At 35.4% G+C, this 13,475-nt stretch overlaps 1 protein-coding gene and 1 pseudogene across 1 annotated transcript; one reads left to right on the top strand and one right to left on the bottom strand.

The window, feature by feature from the left end:
• The first annotated feature begins 7,760 nt into the window (after positions 1-7,760).
• Positions 7,761-11,694, top strand: LOC114268644 (protein transport protein SEC13 homolog B). The gene is made up of 2 exons (XM_028209837.2): positions 7,761-7,915; positions 10,509-11,694. Exon 2 carries the CDS (start codon positions 10,591-10,593, stop codon positions 11,494-11,496), a length of 906 nt encoding a protein of 301 aa, XP_028065638.2. The 5' UTR covers positions 7,761-7,915; positions 10,509-10,590; the 3' UTR covers positions 11,497-11,694.
• Positions 7,927-9,518, bottom strand: LOC114268651 (putative pectate lyase P59; annotated as a pseudogene).
• Positions 11,695-13,475: the final 1,781 nt, after the last annotated feature.

Below are 13,475 nucleotides of genomic sequence, written 5' to 3'. Positions count from 1 at the left end.
ACCTGTAGATGTTAATTTGTTTCTATCTAAGAATGTACAGGAAAGTATTTCTCAATTAGAGTATGCCCAAATTATTGGAAGCTTAATGTACTTGATGAACTGCACTCGCACAGATATAGCTTATGCAGTAAGTAAATTAAGTTGATATACGAGTAATCCGGGAGTACAACACTGAAAAGCAATTATAAGGATTCTAAGATATCTCCGATTCACTCGTAAGATTGGGCTTAATTATACTAGATATCCAGCAGTACTTGAAGGATACTATGATGCAAATTGGATATCGGATACTAGAGACTCAAAGTCCACCAGTGGGTATGTCTTTACTCTTAGTGGGGCAGCTGTATCTTGGAAATCTTCCAAACAGACTTGCATTGCTAGGTCTACTATGGAATCAGAATTTATAGCTTTAGATAAAGCAGGGGAAGAAGCAGAATGACTTCGCCACTTCCTTGAAGATATTCCAATATGGCTTAAACCGGTGCCTGCTATATGCATACATTGTAATAGTCAATCAGCTATAGGTAGAGCACAGAGTCATATGTATAACGGTAAGTCACGACACATTAGTCGTCGACATAACACAGTGAGACAACTACTCTCTAATGGAATTATTTCTATAGAATATGTTAAGTCTAAAGACAACATAGCGGATCCACTAACCAAAGAGTTAGCAAGAGAGTTAGTTGAGAATTCATCGAGGGGAATGGAACTTAAGCCTATTAAATAAGAGTTACCACAACGGTAACCCAACCTAGTTGACTGGAGATCCCAAGATCTAGATTCAAAGGGACAACCAAGTTGTGAATGACTCAGAAGGATCACTGGGGAGTCTAACTCCTACCCATTTCTATGATGAAATAGTGATGTCTGCAGTGTTTTAGGTTAAGTAAAACTTTTAATGATTATTATATCTAGGTATACCTAGTGGTGTATGGCAAGATACTCTTCATAAGAATCACCTATGTGAGTGTGAACTGGGTCGGTTCTATAAGATTTGTGAAGGGCTACAAGTCTTTAGAGCACTCATGAATGACCAGGTTGTTCAGGGCCAAAATGAATACAATAGTGAGAACTAAACTGTGTCTGGGGATATACTGTGTGAGTTCTATTGTCTTGGTTTACACAAACTGCTGAACAGTTCAAGACATCATGTTCACTGGTTAGCTAGTAAATCCGATAGTGTCTCACAAGGGAAGGTTCAAAAGCCAAAAGCAACGTATCCTTTGCAGAATATTTCCAATTTATGTACTCTCTGTAATTTAGATCATGTTGTTGCATTTTCTCTCCGTCAAATTCCTTTCATGTGGGGGATTGTTGGAAAAATTGGTTTATTATGGCATATTTTGGGTAGACTTTGAGGCCAAAATTGAGTGGGCCCCAAACGTCTTTTGGGGTGGGTCCGAAGAGGTGGCGTGTTCCTTGTCGCATGGCAAGTCACATGGTGAAGACGGAACGCCAAAACCGTTTATGAGTGAATGGGAAGTTGACGTCGTTTTCGGGTCTAACATTAATTTTTTAGATAAAATTCTTTTGAATTTTTTCAATAAAAATTATTGTGGGAATTTAATTTAATTCTAAATTCAAATTTTGGATTCCTAAGTGGTTTCCTAAAGTTTGTAATTGTGGGAATTTAATTTAATTCTAAATTCAAATTTTGGGTTCTTAAGTGGTTTCCTAAAGTTTGTACCTCTTCCTTTATTTATTAAACTATTCAAATAGTTTAATATATATATATATATATATATATATATATTCAAAATAGTTTAATTAATAAAGTTCTAATAGTTTGAAACAGTTCCACTAACGGACCACTTTTCAATTGTTTGAATTAAAAAAGTGCATCTGTTCATTCAAATGTGTTGTACCTGTTCGGGCTATTAACTGTCACTATGTTGCCTATAAACAGAGAATCTATTCTAGCAGTCTACATACTAAGAAAAATCCAAAAAAACAGTCTGAAAAATAGATATTGCTGTCCAGAATTTTTCCTTTGCATTTTATTCTTCATTCTAGTTTTAGAATAAATATTCAGAGAGTTAGATCACAGGTTTGGTTCGCTAAACAATTTGTTTTGGAGTGCTACTACAAATTGGTTAAGATCATTGTATCTTGGGAGATAGACGCCACTCAACCGTAAGCACCGTAGCGAGGCGAATCTGTCTTAAGGACAGAGTGTCACACACTCGACTTGGTCTTTGAATTATTTATTCGGTTCAACAAAATAAATTCTGTAAGTTTTATTTTATTTTGTTTAAATTATTTCAAGTTATTTTATTTTACACAGAAGATTGTTCCAACATTATGTGATTTGATTTCTGCATCAAATCCCTAGTTTAATCTCAGAATCCCTTTGAGCATAGAAATCAATGTTATGTGCTTTGATTTCGAAAATTAATTTCATCATTTGAAACCAAATGCAAGCTTGTGAGAGCCTGGTAAGTGGTTTTGATTTTAGAAAGTAAGTTCCACATTTTGGAAATGTAAGCACTGATTTTCTGGTTTTTATGTGGAAAATTAGCTTCATCATATTCCAACCAATTCACAGTTTCCCCTTTTCGTTTTGTGGTTTCAAATTCGGTAATTAAGCCCTCCATTTTCGAAGCAAACGCAGAATTTCTGTTGTGTACATTCTTTTGGTTTTCCATTCAATATGGGACTTCAGGAAGTTTTTAATAAAACTTACTAAAATGACAAGAATAGCATAAGCAGATTTCGCTGCGCTTACATTCTGTTGGTTTTGTGGGTTCAATGTGTTGCTGTCATTTTTGTCCCAACCAGTGATATGTAGCCAGCAGTAGGAATGGCAACGGGCTGGGGCGGGGCCAGGGATGACCCTCCCCGTCCCCGATTCTTGACAGTAACAAAATTCCCGGCCTCGGCTTCGGTCCCGATCCCCGACGGGGACTTCACATCCCCCGTCCCCATCCTCTAACGGGGATCGGGTTTCCCCGACCCCGAAAAATCCCCGACAAATCTGTTCAAGTTGAGTACGGGGCTGGGATAGTTCAACACACATACAAACAGTTCAACACACAAAATAAAATATAATCTATTTTATACACAAAATAAAATTTATTTTATATGCAAATAAATTTTATTAATTTTATATGCAAACAGTACAACACATATACAAACACAAGAACAAAAAAAAAAAAATTTAATCTGTATGTATACAGATTTGTTCAACAACACACACACACAACAGATATAATATAGAAAACTTGGAACGAAAAAAATAAAAATAAAAAATTTGTTCATCAATCAAAAAATTGCAACAACAGATATATATATATATATATAGAGAGAGAGAGAGAGACAGGGGGCTTCACGGACATCGATCAGACCACAATCTGTTTATGGTCCATTGATCAAGACATCGATCGGTGGCTTCACGGTCTTGGTTATGGTCATGGCTTCAGATCGGTGGCAACGGAGGGATTGGTGGTGGTGGTGGCAGCTTCAGATTGGTGGCTTCACCGATCTGTTCAAATCGGTGGTGGTGGTGGATCATCTGGATGATGTTGATGCTGATAAGAAATGAGAGAGATGAGAGAGTGATGGAGAGAAAGATGAGAGAAGTGGTGGTGAGACACAAGAGAGATCTGAGTCAGTCAGTGAATGAGGGTGAGAGAGATGAGAGACGTGAGTGAGGGAGAGAGCTGAGACGCATGGGACTCTGAGAGAGAGAGAAGTGTTTGGTTTATATATATATATATATATATATATAAAGGGGTAAAATAGTAATTTTGCTTTGGGGATGAACGGGTACAGGGCTGGGGCACTTATCCTCGTCCTCAGCTCGAAATTGATTGGGGATTGATTTTTAAATACCATCCCCGTCCCGTTGGGGATATTTTTCGGGAAAAAACCGCTTAAATCGGGGTCGGGGGGTCGAGTCCCCGTCGGGTCGGGTTCAAATTGCCATCCCTAGCTAGTAGCAGTAGGGTTATTCGTTGGGTATGTGTAATTATAAAATGAGAAGAATATTAACTTTTCGAGAGGAGGAGCAACAGTAGGTTACATCAATGTTTTTTTTAAAAATTAAAAATTGAATTCTTTTTTTGTGCGAAACTGAAAATTTTGTATTTATAAAGGAGCATAATGATGGAACATTGATGTACAAAACTTTGAAAAAAATAAAAATAAAAACTTTGAAAAAAAAAATTTTTTTGATATTATTCTCAGTTTTAAAACTGAAAAAAAGAAAACAGTTAATGTTTTCGATTTTATTGGATAGTTGAATCAAATCAATAAGTAAAAGGGTAAAAAAGTTTAATCTCATGCTTAGTTTTTTTTCATTAGTTAGTAAAACAATTATTTAGATCATTACTATGCAAAATTGATAATATTCTTAATTTTAAAAATTGAAAAAAACTAATAATATTTTTAGTTTTACTAAATATGACTTATTGGTTCAAAAAATCTTAAATAGGACCTGAGCTACCATACCATTTGTAAATAGGACTTTTGGGTAATCAACTCTTTTTTTTATTATTTAAAACTCCTATAATTTGTCAATTTAAATATTTAATTTGCCTTCTTTTGGGGCTTATTATAATTTTTCAAATCACATGGGAAATCAGTTTAAATTACCCCCCCAAAAAAATTATAGTTTACAAAATAAAAATGAAATTAAGATCCTTTTTGTATTTATGTGAATTGTAGCTTAATTCATATAATATATATATATATATATATTACCAATCAATAGAAAATAAATTATAAATATTATGAGAACTGTGCTAAGTTAAAAAGGAAAAACTTGCATGGAGAGAGTCAAAACCATGTCCATGCAAACGGGTTAGAAATGTTGCTTATAAGGTTCAACACATAGATTACAGTAAAAGGGATAGGCTTTTTTCGAGTGTATTGGTTGCATGAGACTTATGAATCCCACAAGTGATGTGAGATTTATAAATCTCTCACAACTAATGCATTCGATTATTCAATACAGTGAAGAGAAGTTTAGTTTACATAAAAAAAACAAAACAAAAGACATAAAACAATCAAAGGGCATCCACTTAAAACCTAAATTTATTTTCACACTAATCCCACACATGAAGAAACCAAACTTAGTCTCTTAGGTTTTTATTATGTAGCTTTCTCAAAACTATCAATCTTATATATATATATATATATATATGCGCCTAATAAAACTATTTTTTCAATGAATTTGTAAATTTTAAGTCTTGGTAAAATTGTGGCTAAAAATAATTTTTTTGTGACAATTTTTTATATATGTCGCTAAAAATTGACAATTAGTGACCTTTTTTGTCATGATTTTTATAAATTGTCGCTAAAACTTACTGTAATAACCCGACCCTCGTATATGTTTCTGGTATACTTTTAGTCCCTTACTCTGAGCCTTTATATGCTTGCTGTGAAATTTCATGTGAAATCAAGTTAAGTGGGTGAATTTTATGATTAGAGAATCATATCTGTCTAATAAGAGAAATATCTGTTACGATTATAATGTTCAGATCAGAAAGTGAACGCCTTAGAGGCTTGATAATCTGAAATTGATTTTATATTTGAGATCAGTGTGATTTTTAGGTCATAATATGATTTTCTGTGAAATTTTGACTTGGAATGATTAAACTAATTAATTTTCGTCCTTATTCACATTTTAGATATATATCTATGTTCTTTACTTATTTGATTTAGAGGCATTATATAAAATATCTCCTGAGAGAGAGTTAGAGAAAAGAAGAGAGTTTGAGAGGAAGAGGAGAAGATCTTCAAGGAAGAAGATTAGGAAATTGGGAGGGTTTGTAGAGGTTGAGCCAAGGTATGTAAGAATTACTTTACATAAGCTCTTTCTTGTACATGTGTAAGAATTCTCTTTTAATTGTGAGGACTAGGGTTTATGATTGAAGTTTTGTGTGTGATGCTTACTTAATTGGAAAATTGTACTTATTATTTGCTTGTTTGGAGGTTAATTTGAGTTATGTGGAGGGATTATATTTCACTCTTTGTTTTCCACGTGGAACTCACATGGTGATACATATGTATTGTTCATATACCAATGATAGCCATCAACATAGAAGAATTGGATTGTAATTGATTATGATTATGATTATGAATTCAAAATGATTAAGGACCTAAGCAAGTTTGTGATTAATCTTTATGTGATTTTGAGCAGTATTCTTGTGTTAAATTTACCTATTTTAAGCTTTGCTATATATCTACCAAGAGGGGTTTTTGCTGGAATTTTGGACTACAAACTGAGCAGAATCGCCGCACGTGCGGGGCTCACAGCCGCACGTGCGGAAAACAGGGGATTTAGGACTGAGACTACTGGAAAAAAGGCACGTGCGGGACCCCACAGCCGCACGTGCGGCCTATGCTGAGAAATTTTGCCTGCTCCGTTTTACTTGTGTTAACCCTCTGATATTATTGAAATCTGTATTTGATGCCTTTAAATGTTTGTAAATTCATTCGAAGCGAAATGAATCAGAAAATGATTTTAAAAGGAAAATGAACTAATTTATGAGTTGTGCATGTGTGTAGGTCACAAACCGGGAGGAACAATCGCTCCGCTACAGCACAGTGAGTACTAGTACTGAAGTTGCACATTTACCTATCGTTAATAATTATTATTATTATTAACGCTCTATTCTTCGCGAGTTAATTACGTTAACATTTATAAATGATTGGAAAATCTGCGTACATTGGTACGACTCTGGAATTACTCTGCTTTGTTGATATCTGGGCCTAAGGCCAATCTGTAAAATCTGTTGGGCCTAAGGGCAATCTGTGAACTCTGTAGGCCTAAGGCCGATCTGTAAAATCTGTTAGGCCTAAGGCCGTTCTGTATGTTACTGGGCTTAAAGCCACTTTGTTTAAAGACTGGGCCCAAAGTCGTTCTGGAAGTAGTTACAGAATAAGATTAATCATATGTTCTCTGTACTTATATACATTATAGTTCAAGTTAATCATTACATTGTTTAAGTACTATTATTCACTGAGTTTCGCTCATTCCGTGTTATGTCTGTCTCTGTAAGTACTCAATCCGGAGGTCAGTCCTAGTCTGGCTTAGACTACTTGTCTTTTGCTCATTCATTTTTGTGGAGTCCTTGCGAACCTTTTAGCTTAGTGCACTGGATCTTTTGTCTGATGTTATAAAACATGATATACTTCGCTCATCATAGTTTTGTTACACCCTCAGACTCGGGAGTGGGTTTGTATATTTGTATATATATAATTATGTATATGTTTATCATACGTTAAATTACCTGACATAAAGTGTTTGATCCTGGCATGTTGGTATTAGCTCAATGGATGTTATTATGCGTTGTTAAATGCTTCCGTTCAGGCCCCATATGATATACAAACCGAATGTTATGTCCGTTTTTGAGTAGGTCACGCCCAAACTTTTAGGGGCAGGTTTGGGGCGTGACACTTACAATTAGTGACGCTTTTTTAAGATAAAATTTTTTCATAGGACCTATTAGACAATAAGCCATCGTTTGGGAACAGGCTAATTTAGTAACTTTTTGACTATTTGGCTAAAATATGAGCTAAAAAAAACTAGTATGTTTGAAATGACTTTTTAACTTTTTACAAAAATGACGTGCAAAAAGTAGAGAGAAAAGAGAATTTTTGACCTTTTAATATGGGTTGTTGACTTTTTGATTTTTTTAGTGATTTTTTGACTTTTTAACTAAAAAAGTCACTTACCAAATGAATCCTTATTTTTAATAGCAACTATTAGGACTATTGGTAATTTACCCTTTTTTATTTTTTTTTATTTTTATTTTTATTTTTTTTTGGGGTGTTGTTTTGCCTAAACAAACCAAACCCTAATCCTAATTTGTGTTGTTTCCTGTTCATCCATCTCTGTCTCTGTCTCTGTCTCTCCCCGATCTACCAGAACCAGCGCCGATCTGTCTCTGTCTCCGGCAACTCTTAGGTAAGCCTATCCTAGTCTCTGTCTCTCCTCTGTATGTATGGATCAATGTTGTTTGTTGTTCGGATGCTGAGAAAATGAAAAGAAACAGTCTGTTTATGAATGAAAAGAAAAATCTGGAATGAAAAGAAGAATCTGTTCATGAATGAAAAGAAAAATCTGAGACTGGAATTGTATGTTATTTTCTCTAATTTTGCTTCTGCCTTTTACCTCTTTTAATCTTGGGTTCAAAGGAGCAATGAAGCGGTTACCCTGGCTAATGATAGTAGGATGGTTGCTACCTTCAATGGCATACATGTTCCAATGAGTGTAGTCATTGTTCACGATGTGGAATAATCCCCATCGGCATCTGGGCATTCTCTGTATTAGTCTCTTACCAAAGTGGTTGAATGCAACCGTGATTTGCATAATTGCATCTTGTGAGCTCGAATCATGTGCCTCAAATAGCATTACCTGCGCCATTCCAAGCATTTTCCTTATCATCGTTAAATCCATTGTCATCTTATACATTATTACACTTGCGATAATTTGAATTTTTATTAGTTCATTGTATCACTTAGCTTAGAAGATGAAAACGCATCCAATTAATACAAATCAATTATGTTACCTCATTATGACTGTGAAATAGCTATTTGAAATGGTGATAGCAGTGGATCCCTCAATGGCATCAATGAGGCCTTCCACACAGTTAGACATAGAGACATGATCAATCCAAACATTGGAAGATCCATATATTGAAATGCCATCCCCATCACTCCTCGTCCTAAAGCCAATATGGTCAACGGCATCTATGACGTTGCCACCATTGGCAGAAACAATATTCCGTATATGAAGATTATGAATGATCACATTCTTTATAAACTGGATGGTGATACCAGCCCCACCAATAATGTTTGCATGAGCACCACGGCCATCAATAATCTTATCACCCTGCATGATCAACTCCTCAATTAGCCTAATATTCATGCTGCGTGCGAATATGATCCACAATGGCTCCTTTTGGCTCACAGCATGGCAGAGGCTTCTGGGTTTTGGTCTACTAGAATCGTCTGAATTATCTGTCACAACATAAAATTTTCCAGCCTTACCACCGGTTGTCTTGTAACCAAAGCCAAGGACGCAATCTGCTAGTCTCTTTCGGTTAAGATGCCAGTTTGGTTGGCATCTCCAACACCTATCAATTGGGTTGGTAGCCAAGCATGGACCACCGTATCGTTTTCCCTTTAGGTACCTTCTAGTGCTGTTGCTTGTCAAATGGATGTCGCTTGACATAGTGGCATTGCTTGTCAATTTGATGCTCTTTAAAGTCCTGCACAAAATATATATATGCATAAATATCAACTATCTATATATTGATTATAATATGTCAATGATATATATTAGCCTTGATGTCAAAATAAAACACCTACCTGTGAACTTCTTTGTTTAAGCTATTAGTGACTATTGAAGGATCTGATTCATTGGAATTAAGGGCGGTCTCTTCTGCTTCCTTTGTTCGCCTTTGCCACACCTTATCGAGTTGGCCAATGTTGGCCATTAGGGTCGGAAGCAAAGTAGCATGGTCAAAAAATAAGATAAAGTACCAATTGAGAATAGTGGTCCCCATTTTGGTGTGTATGTATGTATGTATCAAGAACTAATTAACAGGAAATTGTGATAGTATAGGGTCGAGCCTTTGGTGCTATCTGTAGAGAATAAGTCAAACCAACATTTCCTTTCTCTAATGACCACCACTACATTTTCCATAAGACCCTTGGCAACTATGATTCCTACCCCATTCTTGCGTCTATCCTTACCACTATAATACAGTTTAAAACCGGTATCCTCAATTTCCTTAGCTTTTTCACCCGTCCACTTAGTTTCTTGTACGCATGCTATGCTAACTCTCTTCCTAATCATAACATCTACCAATTCTATTGTCTTAAGGTTCCTATATTCCAAGTAGCTACCCTAGACTTATATTCTTGAACTAGTTTCTTTACCCGCGCTCATTCAGAAAAATACGGGAACCTTTGCCCATTTTCCACAGCACCCAGGCGTCGATGCGGCGCCCCTTACTCACTTTTCGAAACACCCGGAAACAGGCGCAACGTGTCACTTGAGGGGAACAACCTAGATTCAATAATCACACGATCACATAGCGTAGATTCAACACAGCCTTCAAACCAGTTAGGTCTTCCAACGTCTGGCATTAAAGTAGATGATTAATACTGGAATATAAGCTTAGGAGGTGAATGCAAAAGCTAGTTACATGCCTTCAGAAGGATGTGTTTTTTTAAGAGACTGGTGTTTGTCAGACAAGGGATTAATTGTTTACCGAGTGATTTCTTCTGTGGGAACAAATAACTGGTTGAATCATGTTGATTCTCAACATGCAATATAAGATTCTTACATGTCCAAATTCCATATTTCTATATTGTTAGGATTTGTTTTTTTATTTATTGAAAAATAATTTTCTTGCGTTGTAAGAGTGTATTTTGCTTATTATTTAGAGTTGCTTGTGTTTTGAAGAATGATTTCACCAAATTACTGTTGTGTTTCAACAATTAGTGGCCATTTGTTTAATGATCTAATTTGACTCTGATCACAATTGTAGCTTGGAAGGTACTATATAACGTCAAACTAGTAAGTAAAGGAAGGTTGTAAGCGGAATCATTGTGATAAAAAATCAAGGAAAGATGCCGGCCCAGAAGATTGATACAGGTCACAATGACACAGTTCATGATGTATCCATGGATTACTTTGGAAAGCGTGTAGCAACCGGTTCATCCGATACCACTATCAAAATAATTGGTGTAAGCAACAACTCTACTTCACAGCACCTTGCAACACTGACTGGACATCAAGGCCCAGTTTGGCAGGTTGCTTGGGCTCATCCCAAATTTGGATCAATCCTATCTTCCTGTTCTTATGATGGTAGAGTAATAATTTGGAAGGAAGGTAATCGAAATGAGTGGACACAGGCTCATGTTTTCACCGACCATAAATCATCTGTCAATTCAATTGCTTGGGCACCGCATGAACTTGGCCTCTGCTTAGCTTGTGGATCTTCTGATGGGAATATCTCAGTCTTCACTGCCAGATCTGATGGTGGTTGGGATACCACCAGGATAGACCAAGCCCACCCTCTTGGAGTGACCTCAGTTTCATGGGCCCCTTCTATGGCTCCTGGTGCTCTAGTTGGATGTGGCATACTCGATCCTGTTCAGAAGCTGGCTTCTGGTGGCTGTGATAATACTGTAAAGGTGTGGAAGCTATACAATGGAAATTGGAAGATGGACTGCTTCCCTGCGTTGCAGATGCACGCTGATTGGGTGAGGGATGTGGCTTGGGCACCCAACTTGGGCCTTCCAAAGTCTACTATTGCAAGTTCTTCGCAGGATGGTACAGTTGTCATATGGACTGTGGCAAAAGAAGGCGATGAATGGGAAGGTAAAGTTTTGAAGGACTTCACGACCCCTGTTTGGAGGGTCTCGTGGTCCTTGACAGGAAACTTGTTGGCTGTGGCTGCTGGGGACAACAACGTCACGTTGTGGAAAGAAGCAGTTGACGGGGAGTGGCAACAGGTGACCACAGTCGATTAGTACTACTTATAGATTTCAGTTTTGTTTTTGTTTCTATTGTTCTTCCTGTCTTTTGGCAGTGTTAAGAACTAGTTTGCTATTTTTCTCAGTACAATATTCATTCTGCTTTTGCTTTCAGATACTTATGTTTGTATGGGTTAATGTGATGATTGATTTATTAAATTTAGAAATGAGATTTCACTATTTCTCTTGTGGTTACTTTGAGGCATCTTGAATTTCAGGTTGTTTGCTTGAATTGAAAAAAAAGTTGTTTATGTTGTTTTGGGGTGGTGAAGCAAAATGAAGTGGCTATAAAGCTTCTATGGTTTCTCTACCAGTGATGGAGCTGCCAAAAATATTGTTTCAAATCAAACAACAACCTCTTGGATTTCTTCATCCTTTTTTTGAGGGGTTTAAATTTACCCATAAAAGTAACATTTTGATGCTTCTTTTGTTCTGTAGCCTGAACCCACTTGGAGGAATTAAGTGAATCTTTATTTTATTCTAATTCTATTTTTATTTGAAATTCAATTTTCTGCAAAAGAGTTTGTGATCAAAATATAGCCTAAAAAATTAACATTTCAAGACTTGGATGGATAGTGTGAATCCTCTTAGAGGAATTAACAAATCTTAATTTAAGTTTAATTACAATATATATTTTTTTAATGTGGACATACTTTAAAATTTAATTAGCAAATCAACTCAATTTTTTTTTTTTTTTTTCTCTTTGTTTTTCAGAAGGCATTCCCTAAAATTACCTCGCACATTACTCCCTTGTTCAATCTGAAAACATATTTGATCTCAATGTAAGAGAGAAATGTTTATTTGGTATTGATTTCGTTTTTTTGTATTTTTAGAAACAAAATAAAAGTTCAAAACTTCATTACTCCTTACTTTTATGTGAAACAATTTTCCCAATTTAAAAACAACTTGTCTTTAGATTTTTTTTTTCTTCAAATTAATTTTTTAAACAACATTCACCGGTTTTCATTTTCAGAAAATTCTACTTTTTCATTTTTCATATTTTTTTATTTTTTACTGATTTTTTTTAATATTTCCATCAATTTTTGTAATTTTTAGACACACTTAACATAAATACACTTAAAAAGTATAATATTTATAAAAAAAATAGGGGATTTTTTTTTTAAGATCCCTGGTATTAAGATTTTATAGTATAAAGGATACTCAATATTTTCATAATATCTAAGGTCCCTTAACATCGATCCAGAGAAAATTCGACCCAAAAAAAATTTGATCTAGAGAAATTCTGAAAATTTCTCTGGACTTCACTCTTCAGAGAAATTCTAAACTTTCCAAAGAAATTTCTAACTTATGCCTTTATCTTTGTCCAGAGAAATTCCTAAAGCCTTCATCATCTTCTTTGTCTAGAGAAATTTTGAGAAGTCCAGAGAAATTATAGACTTTCCAAAGAAATTCCTAAAGCCTTCATCATCTTCTTTGTCCAGAGAAATTCTGAGAAGTCTAGAGAAATTATGGACTTCCCAGAGAAATTCCTAAAGCCTTTCATTATCTTCTTTGTCTAGAGAAATTCTGAACTTCTTAGAAAAATTCCTAAAGCCTTCATCATCTTCTTTGTCCAGAGAAAATTCTGAGAAGCTCAGAGAAATTCCTAAAGCATTCATTATCATCTTCTTTGTTCATCATCTTCTTCCTCCAGAGAAATTCTGGGAATATAGAGAAATTTCAAAACAAAATCACTTCCCAAAAGAGTAAAGAAGAACAATCTGACAAGAAAATAAATTTAGCAAAAGTTCAAACATAACAAGCTTAATTCCAATTCAATATGACCAAATCTGGGAGGAAAATTTCACAGAAACAAAACAGAGTAAGAACCAATTCCCATTCAGTTACATAAATTACAGTGAATATGAGCTAAACACAAGTTGTAGAAAAATACACAATTCACAGACGAAGAAATTGAAAACCAAGTTAAATTATGAGAGAGACACCCTTACACTTGGCTCAACCTGCATCTTTGT

The sequence above is a fragment of the Camellia sinensis genome, chromosome 4, assembly GCF_055761805.1.
Source record: "Camellia sinensis isolate YWXY chromosome 4, ASM5576180v1, whole genome shotgun sequence".
Lineage (NCBI taxonomy): Eukaryota > Viridiplantae > Streptophyta > Magnoliopsida > Ericales > Theaceae > Camellia > Camellia sinensis.
The sequence above is the reverse complement of the archived record's forward strand: the minus strand, read 5'-3'. Positions and strand labels throughout refer to the sequence as shown.

What these genes read in the sequence shown, in the direction of transcription:
- LOC114268644 (XM_028209837.2), top strand. Translation starts at nt 10,591, where the DNA reads ATGCCGGCCCAGAAGATTGATACAGGTCACAATGACACAGTTCATGAT.